Below are 13,231 nucleotides of genomic sequence, written 5' to 3' on the forward strand. Positions count from 1 at the left end.
GGACTACAATTTTTTCCCATAAACAAACTGAACATGTGAGCAAACAACAGAGTATTTTTATACTCAGTGTAAAGTGGCCTGTAACATTTTCTTACTAATGCTAGCATGTTTACTTGGTGTAGTATAGAAGAAGTACAAAGAGTGTTTAATCATGTTGCTACTAGGCAGGGGCGTTGCAGCGGGGTAGGCAACCCAGGTAATTGCCTAGGGCCTCCCAGGGACAGCGGGCATTGGTCACTTTAGACAGCAACATGGAACCCCTTTGAAACGCTGCAACAACAAGTCAGGAATCCCCCCCCTCCCACCTCAAATGCATACATTTGTGATAGATGCTAATAATAACTGATGGCTGCCATGAAGCAAATCCATCCTTCAGGCCATGGAAAAAAAAAAAAAAAAAAAAAAAAAGGAAGAGGAGGATGAAAAGAATAAACAAGACGGCTGTAAAAGAGCATGCGTTACATTAAAAACCCTCTGAGACCGGCATTGTTTACCATAAATTGTAGTCACTTAACTTTTTTCCCCTCTGGAAGCCTGCTGTTCTGCCGTTCTAATGACGCTATACATGCCTTCATAACTCTCACAGGGGTTTGTCTAGAAAGCCTAGAACTTGGGTAGCTTTTGGATGTTTATAAAGATTAAATCTACAGCAGTAAGTCAGAAATTGAATGTCTTTTTATCAGATTTCTAATCCATTTTTTCCCTTGTGTTGGCCACTAGCTTTAGCATTAGCCACCATAATGTAAAGATTAAAATGTGAGGACTTTTTAGAAACTAAAACTGGACTACAATGTCTTTGAGATTTCATGAGTGTGGAGTGCTCAGATAGCCCAGTGGTTTGGTTTTCTGAGCACACAGGGTTCAAGTCTGCTCTGTGGCTCCTTTCCCACACGTCTCTCCCCCAACTCTCTCATCCCTGTTTCTGATTTGATCCACTGTCCTCCTCTATGAATAAAGGCATAAAAAGCCCAATAAAATATCTAAAAATATAGAAAATATTCAAAATGACTAAAACGAGACTAAAAAGCACTAAATGTACGGATTAAATCTAAATTCAAAGGGCAACAAATTAAGACTGGTCACTATCACTATCTTCTTATCCACCCCACTTTATTGTTCGGGCTTGTTCTGCAGTGGCAGAGGTAACATTTGACTGCTCTTATCAATAATAATACTAGTTATAATAATAACAATAATAATAATAATAATAATAATGCAATCAATACTCCATAAAATAAAAAAAATCCATGTAAAATGAGGAGTACCTGCATGCTGTTGATCTTATTGTCATATCCATGATCACCAGAGAAGCCACAGTGCCTCCTCCCTTCAGGAACCCTCCTGTAATGAAACAAAAAGTGTCATGGCTCTGAGTGCCTCCTGCTTTTCTGTTTCCTTTGTGTCCCCTCCAACTATCTTTCTTTAAGTGTTTGGCTAAATCTCAATCTTGTTGAATCTCAAACGTTCCTTTTACCTTGAAATCGGATGTCAGAACTGGAAATGAAAAGAAACGTCACGTTTATCTGAAAAACCATTTCCCAGTTGTTTGTGTTCCTCTTGTCACAACTACAATTAGTTGGAAAAAAAAACAATGGATGTCATTCTTGCAGTAGCCAGTCATTGCTTTTAGCAACACTGACCAGTTGCTAAATGAGCCTTTAAAACAACGCATCACGCAGTACTTCATGCATTACAAGACTGTTGCTACACACTACATGCAACCACAGGGTAGCGCTGTGTCTACAATTTCTAAAAATGCACTGAGAAACAGCAGAAGGTTTTGAAAACAGGCCAAAAGCATAGCTTTTACTACACTTAGGGTGAATCCCATTTCTACCCCTTAGCCCTTATCTTAGCCCTACCCCTTGGTTATACATGCTCACATCAGGTAAAGTGGTGTCCCAATTCTCTTTTGAATCAATGGAGGTGCATTAATGGAAAAATATTTTCGGCATAATGATTATAGAAAACACAACAGTCGTATTTTCACATATATTCAATCTTCTGCCACTGAGGATTGAAGTTTATTGTATTTTTAGTATCTACACGTGTAAACAAAGGTTATTAATTGTATAAGTGGAGAAGATCAACGCAGTATGAACAAGATGGTTGAAGCTTTACAGTCACCACCATGTGTGATGATAAACTGCAATCAAGTGGCGTCTCGTTTCTTAAGGGAAGGTTTTCACCCCTTCCCTTACCCCCCGTTTCAAGGGGCAAGTGGAAGGAGTACACTCAGGGGAAGGGTTAAGGTGTAGAAATGGGATTGGCCCTAAATGCTCTGTAGTACCTAAATACTCCGAGGTGCTGTCTGAAAGAACGAGTTCACGAGTTGTACATGCAACTTTAGGAGATATTCCATTTGCCACTTCTGGTTGGAAGTCGGAAAAACAAGTCAGAATACGAGTTACGATGACAAAAGGAAAGCAGCATCAATCTGCAGGATGCCTACTGTCAACAAAAAAAGGGCTGTCCCATTCCTGTTTCTACCACTTCAAGCCCTTGCAGCCTCACTCACTCAATCACTTTCCTGGTGCAGTCAGTTAAGTCCATAAGGGCACGGGGTTTAGGGATGAGATTGAGATTCAGCCAGTGTGTGGTTTCGGACACAGTGTGTGTGTTACACCCTCCAGCAGCAATCAGCAATCAAGCACCTGGCTGGATCACCTGGATCGCACACCTGCATCCCATCAACTCATCTGCTTCAGTATAAAAAGCCTGATTTCAGCTCCACTGGTCACCAGATTGTTATGTCAGCGCGGTGCATTTTAAGTTCAGAGTTTACCTGCTTTTGCATTTTTCTAGTGATTCTAATAGCCTTATTCTCTGTGTTCAGATCCTGGAACTACTGCTATCAAGACAACACCGCAAGTAAAACCACTCTGCCTATGGAGGGCCAGCAGCACCAGAATTCATCCGTCTCCTCAGCTCCAGCAGCCATCAACCCAGTCACTCCCCAGTCTCTGCTGTAAACCAGCTCAAAACTGTTTCCTTCGTCTGTGTCTGATTCTGGGTTTAATAAGAAAAACTTCAAGCCTTAACAAGAAAATCAGTAGGTTGCTGATGCAGTTTGATCCCACAGCCTTGGACTTGACAATAGTGATTCTCATCCTAACCCCCTCTAACTTACAGTAAGTGGTAAAAACGCTGTTATCAAATAGAAGTGCAGTATGTTGTTCACCTTCGTTAGCCCTCCGCTAAGGACAACCATGCCTTCACACATCTTAACCACAGCTCTCTAATTGAAAAACAGCCACTTCTTATTAAGTGTGCATTTAAACACTACTTCCAGTTATAAAGCTTAATGTATGTTTGCAAGAGTGCAGGAGTGAGTGAGGGTCCAGGGGGTGAAGCCACAAGCATGTGAAAAATGTAAATGACGAGCTGATGGGGAAACAGGACAAACTTGGTTTTTCATTTGGTGTGAAAGTTAGTTTCTTTAGAGTCCCGCTGACATTTACTGAGGCATGTGAGTGTTCTCGCAGCTCTGGTGCCAGCGATTAGCCCGTCTGTCGATCTGAGCAGCACCCAAACCTCAAAGATCTCTTTCATTTAGCAGCTCTGCGTTCGTGAGTCCAGGTCACCAACCAGCACGGCCTGCCGCAGCCTCACCAACACACACGCATGCACCACACAGCGATGTAAGCCGAGCCGACATGTTTTTACTCACGATGACTTCATGGTTTACTTTGTCACTGAATCACTGCAGCTCAGCTGCTCGCAGCTCCACATCAAACGTCCATCAGAGTTAATTTTAGGACGTCATTAACGTTTCAGCAGCTGTGTGTTCGTCAAAGATGTGTTTTTTTTACACGAGTGTGGAGCGGGACAGCACATCTTAAAACCTTTTAGCACTACACGTGTTAATGATGCATCGATAGCAGCCTATGTTGACATAAAATGTGTTCTTAAGTAAAGCAAGATGTGCAGTAAAAGTCTCACAGATGGGTGGGCTGAAAACGCCACATCAACACTGATGACTGTACACAACCTCAGAGCACCTTACTGCCTCACTGGTAGCACGGACCACATGAGGCTGAGCTGTTTTTCCTCACACCTGGCTGGCTGGTTAGGATTAGTTATTTACAATTTTCCCCAACCTACCCTTATCAATTTTACTTCTCTTTGCAAAAACAGCAGAAAGGTAGAAATACGGAGTCAAAGATGTGTGCATCTGCTGTAATGCAGTCCAAAAACCAGCTATTACTGAATGGCGATGAAGCCTGTCACTTACTAAAAAACAGATTCAAGCATAGATCTGCAGATATTTTCATAACTTATAAAGGTGCTGGGGGAAAAATGATTCATATCAGAATTGCAAATATCAGTCTCTAACCTTCATCTACTTTGTTTTATCCTAACTAAATTTTCAGCCAGTTTGAGCAGAGAAAACCTGCTGCAGGGTTTTACGTCCCATGCACCCTCTTGCCTTCCTTGGCTCACTGATGCAGAAGGGGATGTGTCATCCCCACTAATCTGACTTGCAAAATAGACTGTTTCTCATACCCATCCATGTCTAGACAGAGGAAGAGCATGTTGGCCTGAAACATTGCAAATAAATGCTTGAAGCTTGAGCTTCCAGGTGTGCAGACCTCATTGCTTTTTTACATAACCATGACATGGGACATGGGATATAGCTCATATCCATCTGGGCAACATCTTATTTTAATTTCAATTTGCTTTATCGGCATGAAGTGATCAGTTAGTGCCAACGCAGTGTAAAAAATAAAAATGCGTTAAATATTTACACATCCACATATCCACTGACAGTGTTTTGGAAAGGAAAAACCTTTCATAAAAACTCGGGGGTTGATTAAACAAACAATCTGTCTGCCTCATTCACTGAGCAGGAAAAAATATGACGTATTCAGTGTTCACTGCTGTAGAGGAATTCAAACAGACAAGCAAAAGGAAGCCTTTATCTTGTGCACGAGGCTTAACTATCAATGGAGCCAGTTGGTAAATTAAACTCTGTCTAAAGCCGGTCAGGAGAAGAGCAAAAACATCTTTACTATTCAGAAAGCTTTCAGCTTCTTAAAATAAACCAATCCAACTCTAAGGCTGCACGGTGGCGCAAGGGTTGGCGATAGTGCCTCACAGAAGGCTCCTGGTTTTTCTTCCAGGTCAGGGTCTTTCTGTGTGAAGGTTTGCATGTTCCACTGTGCATGCATGGGCTCTCTCCAGGTACTCTGGCTTCTTCCGACCACCAAAGACATGCTTGTTAGGTTAACTGGTCACTCTAAATTTCCTGTTGGTATGAGTGTGAGTGTGACTGGTTGTCTGTCTTTTAATATCATCCAGGCTCATCTATTCACCGGTCCCCATTAACAAGCTTCTTTCTCCTATAATAACACTGGTCTATCCATGATGGTCCATCTGCCTTGGAAAGTTATACCCCAGTTTTGAAAAATCAAGCCAAGTGCAGAAAAAAACTGCAGCTCCTTAAGTGTCCACAAGAGGCTCTCTGCACCAGAAGTCACATACACGGTTCATGTTCAAATTCCCATTTTACAGCACAGATAATCATGTTTTCAGCCTTTTCTTTGTTTTTTTTTTTTTGCTTTTAAGAGGAATAGGAGTTATTCATAATTACGGTCACAGCATTATATGACTGTAAGCTAGCATTTTATCAGTGCTTGTCAGGGGGCTTAAAGCCTGCTTTTCTCCATCTCTTTGTGTGTTTCTTAGTTTGAGACAGCCACCGCAGAATGACCTCAAAAGTTGGTTGAGGAACCAAATAGGTGATGCCTTTCAGGCTTTGTCCAATACTGGATACTTCCTGGCATGTAAACCATGCTGTTAACATTAGCAGCGCTAACTCAAAGCATTGAAACTGCATGGCTGTGTCCAACATACTAACATACTTCCTAAACTGTCTATGAAGCAGTGAGGCATTCAACCTATCCCATCCTCATTAAAGAGAAGGAAGCACTATGGATTACAATTCCCAACATTTTCAACATGCTAAATCTGCTAAACAAAACCACAGTAAAGTCTGATGCTAACAGGTTTCACAGTGGTCAAGGTGAGTCATATGTGAAGCGTAAATAATGCTCCTTTATTTTGAAGGTCTTTGTGTCAGCACTGTACCTGGCAACATGCCACTTCCTCTCCACCAGCAGGTGAATGTCTTCAATACGCCGGTTGTTAGCGTAGTGCAGTCTCTTTGGCAGGTGCTGCTTCAAGTACGGCTTAAAGTGCTGGTCTGTTTTCTTACACTGCAACACAGAAACATTTGTTTTAATTTCAGAAGAGCTCACCACTGAAACAGCTGTTTGCTTTGTTAGCAGTTAGAACCCATAAGTTGTAAAATCAAGAATTGGAAGGTGCAATACCTAGAAAAAGGCTGATTATGTACACATCAGATAGGTGCAGAGCAGCTTGAAAACAGCAGCAAGAAGAAGATGAGAATTGGCGGACACACCAGCCCAATACCTTTTACATTTGATAGAAACATTATTTTAACCAGAGGTCTTTTTCGGGAGAAGTAATCACCTGGACAACACGTTTGGTCAAACTGCTTGGATTCAGCAATGTTTTTGTTGCATGGAGCATGTGTTAAACACTATTTTGAACTATTTTGCCTTTGTATACAACATAGGTTTAGCCATGTTGAAATCAATGTTGACATTTAAGTTCAAAACTCTACATGTTCACAGTCTATAGAAGTTACTATTGTGGATGCAGGCCTGATACTTACAGTCAGATTTTCAACAACAGCCTTGGGATCATCTGAAAGGAGAAAAGAGGTGAGAACATGAATGAAATAAAGTTAGTTTGTCTGGTGCAACAAAGCAACAAAATGTTTCTTATATTTGTGATTAGTTTTTGGGGTGTGGAATTGTGCTGTCCCTAATGTCTGTTGAGAATTGAAGGATCGCAAAAGTTTAAAACATAAAGCCCAGCAAACAGCTACCCTGACAAACCAGATTGACGCATATATCCATTGCATGAATGCATTTCATTTAGGAAGGGCAGGACTTCAAACATTTCTTATAAGTCTTCCTCAAAATCACTGCAAGCTTTAAGACCTCTCCTTTTTGTGCTAAACTCAACAAAAAGTCTGATTTACAAGAACATGATAAAAACATGAAGTTGTTCTGCTACTGTACAGCCATAACAATGTTTCCACTACTGTAAGGACTGTGCATGCAGATAAGGATCAGTCAGAGGCTACTTGTTACAGGAACAAACCAGTTTGTCCTGTTTGATGATAAAAGTGTGACAGAATATGAAGGAGAGGGTAGAAAACTTTAAAGTCAGGAATCACCACACTGGAGGGACACTGCTCAGTGTTTTTCATCCATGCAATACTCGGGCCATTTGACGGAGCATAAAAGGTGTCGGCTGATTGTAGAGAATCTATAAGGTGTATTATAGTAGACCTGGCCACAGTGATGGCGAATAATATTTCAGTAAGCTCTCTACACAAAAATGCATCAAAATCAAGTAAAAGCCAACTGCCGGGGTGTCTTTCACTCAAACTAAATCTAAAATAAGATTTTATCAGGGCTTCATGAAGGCAAATTGTCAGTGCTAAGTAAGCTATGCCCTAAAAACAGCTCTCTAGTGTCAGTTTTACTCTATATAGGACCATAATATCCGAAACCAATATCATGCTCTATAAAAGAAAACAAGCACTAAACACATGCAGAAAAAATGAAGATGAAATGGGAACTACTCAGAGGCTATAAAACTTGGAAGTAAACTTTTTACCAACATACTTAACATGGCTGTCAATAAATATTTTTCAAAATCACAACTATTTTCTGATTTTTAGCGGTCACATTTTTTAATCTCATGTTTAAAATTCTATTATTTCAACTGTTAAAGCAAATTTTGATGTCCATATGACACATTTCTCCCTGAGAGTCGAGTCAAGAATCAAATTTATGAAGTTGACTTTTAAGGTGTTATTTAAATAAGTGCTGCATTACTGTTTATTTTTCACACATAAGGGAACATACAGTAGTAACCTTTCAGGAGTTTGTGTTTAGCTACTTTCTCTCTTTTAACCAAGTTAAGGTGAACAATTAAGGTAGGAGACTTTCTCAACAAACCGTAATTCCTGCTCAGACAGAAACCTGCTTTTTTTCCTGAAAGAGCTTTTGTAATGTCAAAAGTCATGATGCTAGCTTAATCAGAGAAAAAAGCTTGCTACTGATTTGACTGAAATCAAAATACCTCACAGAAATTAATGTAAAATGTTTGATAACACAAGGTGCAGATCATTCATGACCTGTCCACTGAGCTGTCTGTGAGCTTTTTAACTAGAATGTATACCACCTAACCTGACATGCTATATGGCTTTGTTTCACACATCTATCTGGAAAACCTCCCATAGACGATGTATGGGAAAGGGCGAAGCCTTTGAAAAAAACAATCGGTGGGTGATTGGATGAATGCTCTGTCTAGCACATCTTTAGCAAGTAGTCTTTTTTAGCAAGTAGAGCTCCTGTAAGTTTACAGATCTCCGACTTTGGCTTTATCTGTCAGACTTGCAGCCTACGACACTCAGAGTTTCCATGATTTAAGGAAAATTAAAGGTGCAATCATACACAAAGCCCCACATTAAAACATCTCAGCCATGAAAACAAGTTTTTCTCCCCTTGTCTCTCACTCTCTCTCACATTTGGTATTGTTGGGGTTTCTCGGTCGTATTCGACCCAGAGACCCAGGGGTGAGGATGATGTCATCGACGTTGTTCAGGTAGTTACTGAGGAACTCAGTGCGGTCACAGTGGGCTTCCTCCATACCTGAGGACAAACAGGAGGGTCAGGCTGCAAAGTGGCAGCATTTTCTACAGCATAGATTCAACACAGATGTATGAGTCAGGCTTTCAGCTCCAGTGTGGCATCTTTGCTGAGATATAATATATATGTAACCTGAACAAGGTTTCTAATCCAGCATGATGTGTGTGAATTTGTGTCACTGTGTGTGTCTGTACCATGATCTCCCACCAGGATGATGTTAACACAGCGGTGCAGTTTCATCTGCTTGAGTCCGTCCATCAGCTGGCCAACGATTCTGTCGATCATTCTCAGAGGATTGTTGAGCTGAAACACACAGATGAGTCAGAATTCACCAAATGTATGCTTAAATGGTGGACACAGAAGAACTGTACGAATGAGTGTCAGGGTTTTGTATCTGCACATCGCCAAACACAGCTGCAGAAAAAAGGTACTCACTTCTGCACTCATCGGCCCCATTTTGTGTCCATATGCATCTGGTTGTTCCGAGTGCATGGCGTAAACATAAGGCCTGAAACAAAACACAAGTCTTAATTATCATCATTATATCAGTCTCAGTGTTTTTAGCAGCAGTGGTGGAAAAAGACTGAGTAGGCATCTACAGTGCCTATAAAAAACATTCACCCCCTTGGATGTTTTAGATTTTTACTCATTTATAAATCAATTATAGTCAATATAATTTGGCATTCTGACGAAGAAAATTTACAAAAAAACCCTCATGGATGTGAAAGTTAAAACAGACATCTACAAAGTAATGTCAATCAAATAAAAATATGTGATGTAAAATAAGTGACTGCATAAATATTCACCCCTTTAAAGTGACAGAGTTCAACAGAGGTCCAGCCAAATGGTGCTAGTAGTCTCACAATTAGCAAAATTGTGATCACCTGAGTGCAGTAAATGTTTCTAAAGTGATTGTAGCATAAAGACACCTGTGTCGGGACAGTCCTTCCACTGGTAGCCAATATACCTGGCTACCATTACACCATAAAGACACAAGAACACTCCAAGTATCTACCAAATCCCTCTTCAAGAAATGTGTGAATCTTCCCAGATCAGGCCGTCCTCACAAACTGAGTGACCATGCACTAGGACACTGGAGAGAGAGGCCGCCAGGACACATATGACTACTCTCAAGGAGACAGAAATGGTGCGTTTTGGACATCAGACAAGACATTATGTCTGGGTAATCACCACAAACCAGTGTTAATTTTGACAGCTATTTGTAATTTTAGTCTTAGTACTAGTCTTTGGATTACATATCTTTTAGTGTTAGCCACATTTTAGTCATTTCTACCCTTCACAGTTTTAGTCGATGAAAACTCAAAAACATTTTAGTTTAGTTTTAGTCCATAAAAAGTTCTCACATTTTAGTCTTTACTTTTAGATTAAGCATTATTCTCTTGCCTAAATCTGGTACCAAATCATGGTAGTGTGTTCTCAGCACTCTGCCAAACCTGGGGTCCCTACAGCTGAGAGGCAGAATAGATACAGATACATTGTTTGTTGACATATTTACCTACAGTGGAGAAATATCATGGATGGAAAACATGGCGATTTAGTAGAATCCAAGACCATCAACTTCTATAATGCATACAGCAGTAGGACGCCTTCCTGGCCGGGGGTTGGGTCCATAATAATGTGACGTCACATGAAAGCTGAGAACTTGCATAACAATAGTGGATAAAGACCCACACAAATTCCCTTTTTTCCAGCATATTTTAAGAAATAGGCTTGAATTTTGCACCACGTTTAGATGAAAACTCCACTAGTGCTTTTTCAGAGGGTCCTTGTTCCAAGAAGTGTTAATTTTGACAGCTATTTTCAATTTTAGTCTCAGTCTTTAGATTAAATGCCTTTTGGTTTTAGTCACATTTTGGTCATTTCCACCCTTTATAGTCTAGTTTTAATTGAAAAAAAAAAACTCAAAAAACTGTTTTAGTCTAGTTTTATTACATAAAAGTCCTCACATTTTGGCTTTTACTTTTAGTTCAAGCATTCATTTTCTTGCCCAAATCTGGTACCAAACCGTTGTATAGCACTCTGCTGAATTCGGGGTCCCTGCTTTCTACAGCTGAGAGGCAGAATAGATACAGGTGCATGGTTCTTTGACAGATTTACCCAAAGTGGAGAAATATCCTGGATTTTAAATATCTGACAAAAACTAAACTACATTTTGGTCAGTTTCAGTCATCAAAGATCTATTTTGGTTAGTCTTAGTCTCGTTTTTGTCATGGAAGAAATGGCTGTCGATGAAATTTTTAGTCATAGTTTTAGTTTTAGCCACAAACACACCAGCCCCACTGTGAAGCACTGTGGTGGCAGCATCATGCTGTGGGGATGCTTCTCAGCAGCCAGCTCTGGAAGGCTTATAAAGGTAGAGGAAGGATGAATATTCCAAAATAAAGAAAAACTAAAACCACTCTGCTTCTATAATGATTCTTTTAACTCAGTGAGATAGGAAGGTGGCCTTGATGATAGGGAGGTGATATTACGACAGAGAGTCTTCCCCATGCTAGGAAGAATGTGACTCACTGACAGCAAGGCAAGCTTGAATCTGTATTTTGCATTACTTTGTAGAACTCTGTTTTCACTTTAGTATTAAAGAGGGTTTTTTGTCATTTTTATTTGGTCACTAAAGACGATATATTTAGGCACTGTACACAATGAATGACAAATTCAGGTTCAGATCTAAGTATACAGTAACTAAACTCTACTTTTTGTATTAGATACATGCATAGCATTTGCAAAGCTCTCTTTGCCATCTACAAGTCTAAAACCCTCTAAGCTGTGGCTGCAGAAGCTGACAAATCTAAGACTCTTACCTCTCTCCCTCTGGAAGGTGCAGCCACTGCAGCATAGTCAGTATCCGCCTCTCCAGCGGGATAACGCTGTAACACAAACACAATGAAGGATAACTCTGGTTATGAAAAACATAGCTGATCCTCAAAGACATAAACAGATGCTTGCTGGACCATTAAAGTCTTCATTTAACTCTCAAAGAGCCTCGTAAAGTCGAGGGTTGTGGAGCCCTCTGACTGTTTCAAGTGTTTCAAAGCAAAGGGGGTCTGTGAGCCGTCGATGCAGTGATGAGGCCACCAACTGAGCAGCTGGCTGTCATGCAGTCCACAGCTGTCAAGCATCAAGCCCACGTCAGAGGCCCTGAATGGGGCTTCATGTAGAAGGCAGTGGGGGGCAGCGCTGGTCCCACTACAGACTTGACAGCAGGCTTCTTGCTCCATGGTTGCCCCTTTTTATACTTCAGTGTGTTCACACTTCCAACAAAATGCTCTCTCCGCCTTTTCTTTGGTCTCCTCTCTTCCTTTACTTGTTTTCTGCGTGTGGTTAGAGGGAAGAGGGACCTCCCAGACAGCCGAGCCCAACAGTCAACCAGTCATCTAACAATCTCTGGTCCTCATTACCATGCCAGTCCTACACGGCCCTATCAGACTAAACTATGAAATGTGTTGTCTGTGTTATCCTCCATCTCTCTCTCTCTAACTTTGATGAGTGCCAAGTGTAAAAAAAAAAAACTCTGTAAACCACACTCCGGCCCCCGCGGTGCTGCGGAGCAGTACGTCTGTGACCCCAGTTCACAGAAGGACCCTGCACAGTGTCAACAGTCATTTGCACAAATTGCTGTAAAAACAGGCCAACACCATCTCTCAGCTGAAATCTGCCTCTCGCTCCATCAAAGCCTCCTCTGTGTCCATTAATGTGGGCTCCTTTGTGGGTCGCAGACTTTAAGTTCAGGATGGCGGGAACATGAACGGACATGTTCTGATCACTAGATCAGAATCTATCACAACAAAATAAGTCAGAAATAATGAATTATCAGTTATTAGTAGGGCTAAACGATTCACCAAAATAATCTGATTGCGATATTTTCCCCAATGTTGCAACTGCAATTAAATATGCAATTATTTTAGGTTCCTTATCTTATATATTTTTTTAATAAAGACAAGAAATACATTATTCTTTATTGTAACCTAAACAATATTAGATAGAATATACTGGGGCAATTTAAAAGAAATATCTAATTGAAATCATTTTGGTCATATGGCAAATTTGATATCCACTGCTGCACTGAAGTAACCTAACATGCTAGATGGATGTGTTTCACACGTCCATCTCGAAAACCTTCAATACTAAGCGTTTGGAAAAGGGCAGAGGCTTTGACATAAAACTCAGTGTGATTGGATGAACGTTCTGTCTATCACGTCTTTACGGGCCAATCAGAGCAACAAAACATTTGATATAGCCGCGACCGAGGTGCGCGTGCGCAGCTACCGAGAAATAACGCGAACTATCGCGACTGTAGACATGTAAGTACATGACTTTTGTTGTTTTTGGAAAGAAAACAACTCACTGCTGTTCTTTGTTCTTATCTTAACGAAGAAATGTCGTCAAGTTCTGATAAAACTGGCGCTTTAGCAGCATCCACGCTAATGCCTTCCACCATAATTGCACCAGCCTCTTCT

General features: G+C 40.7%; 1 protein-coding gene across 1 annotated transcript in view; it reads right to left on the reverse strand.

Moving 5' to 3' along the window:
- Positions 1 to 13,231, reverse strand: part of enpp2 (ectonucleotide pyrophosphatase/phosphodiesterase 2) — a 51,233-nt gene that overhangs the window by 13,168 nt on the left and 24,834 nt on the right. Inside the window, exons 10-16 of the mRNA XM_041794034.1 lie at positions 11,576 to 11,641; positions 9,189 to 9,261; positions 8,948 to 9,056; positions 8,631 to 8,756; positions 6,701 to 6,732; positions 6,091 to 6,218; positions 1,266 to 1,341 (exon numbers count right to left, since the gene is read on the reverse strand). Of these exons, the coding sequence (XP_041649968.1) occupies positions 1,266 to 1,341; positions 6,091 to 6,218; positions 6,701 to 6,732; positions 8,631 to 8,756; positions 8,948 to 9,056; positions 9,189 to 9,261; positions 11,576 to 11,641 (610 nt within the window). The remainder of the gene's footprint in view (positions 1 to 1,265; positions 1,342 to 6,090; positions 6,219 to 6,700; positions 6,733 to 8,630; positions 8,757 to 8,947; positions 9,057 to 9,188; positions 9,262 to 11,575; positions 11,642 to 13,231) is intronic.

Source organism: Cheilinus undulatus, linkage group 8 (genome assembly GCF_018320785.1).
Source record: "Cheilinus undulatus linkage group 8, ASM1832078v1, whole genome shotgun sequence".
In the NCBI taxonomy this organism is placed as follows: Eukaryota; Metazoa; Chordata; class Actinopteri; order Labriformes; family Labridae; genus Cheilinus; species Cheilinus undulatus.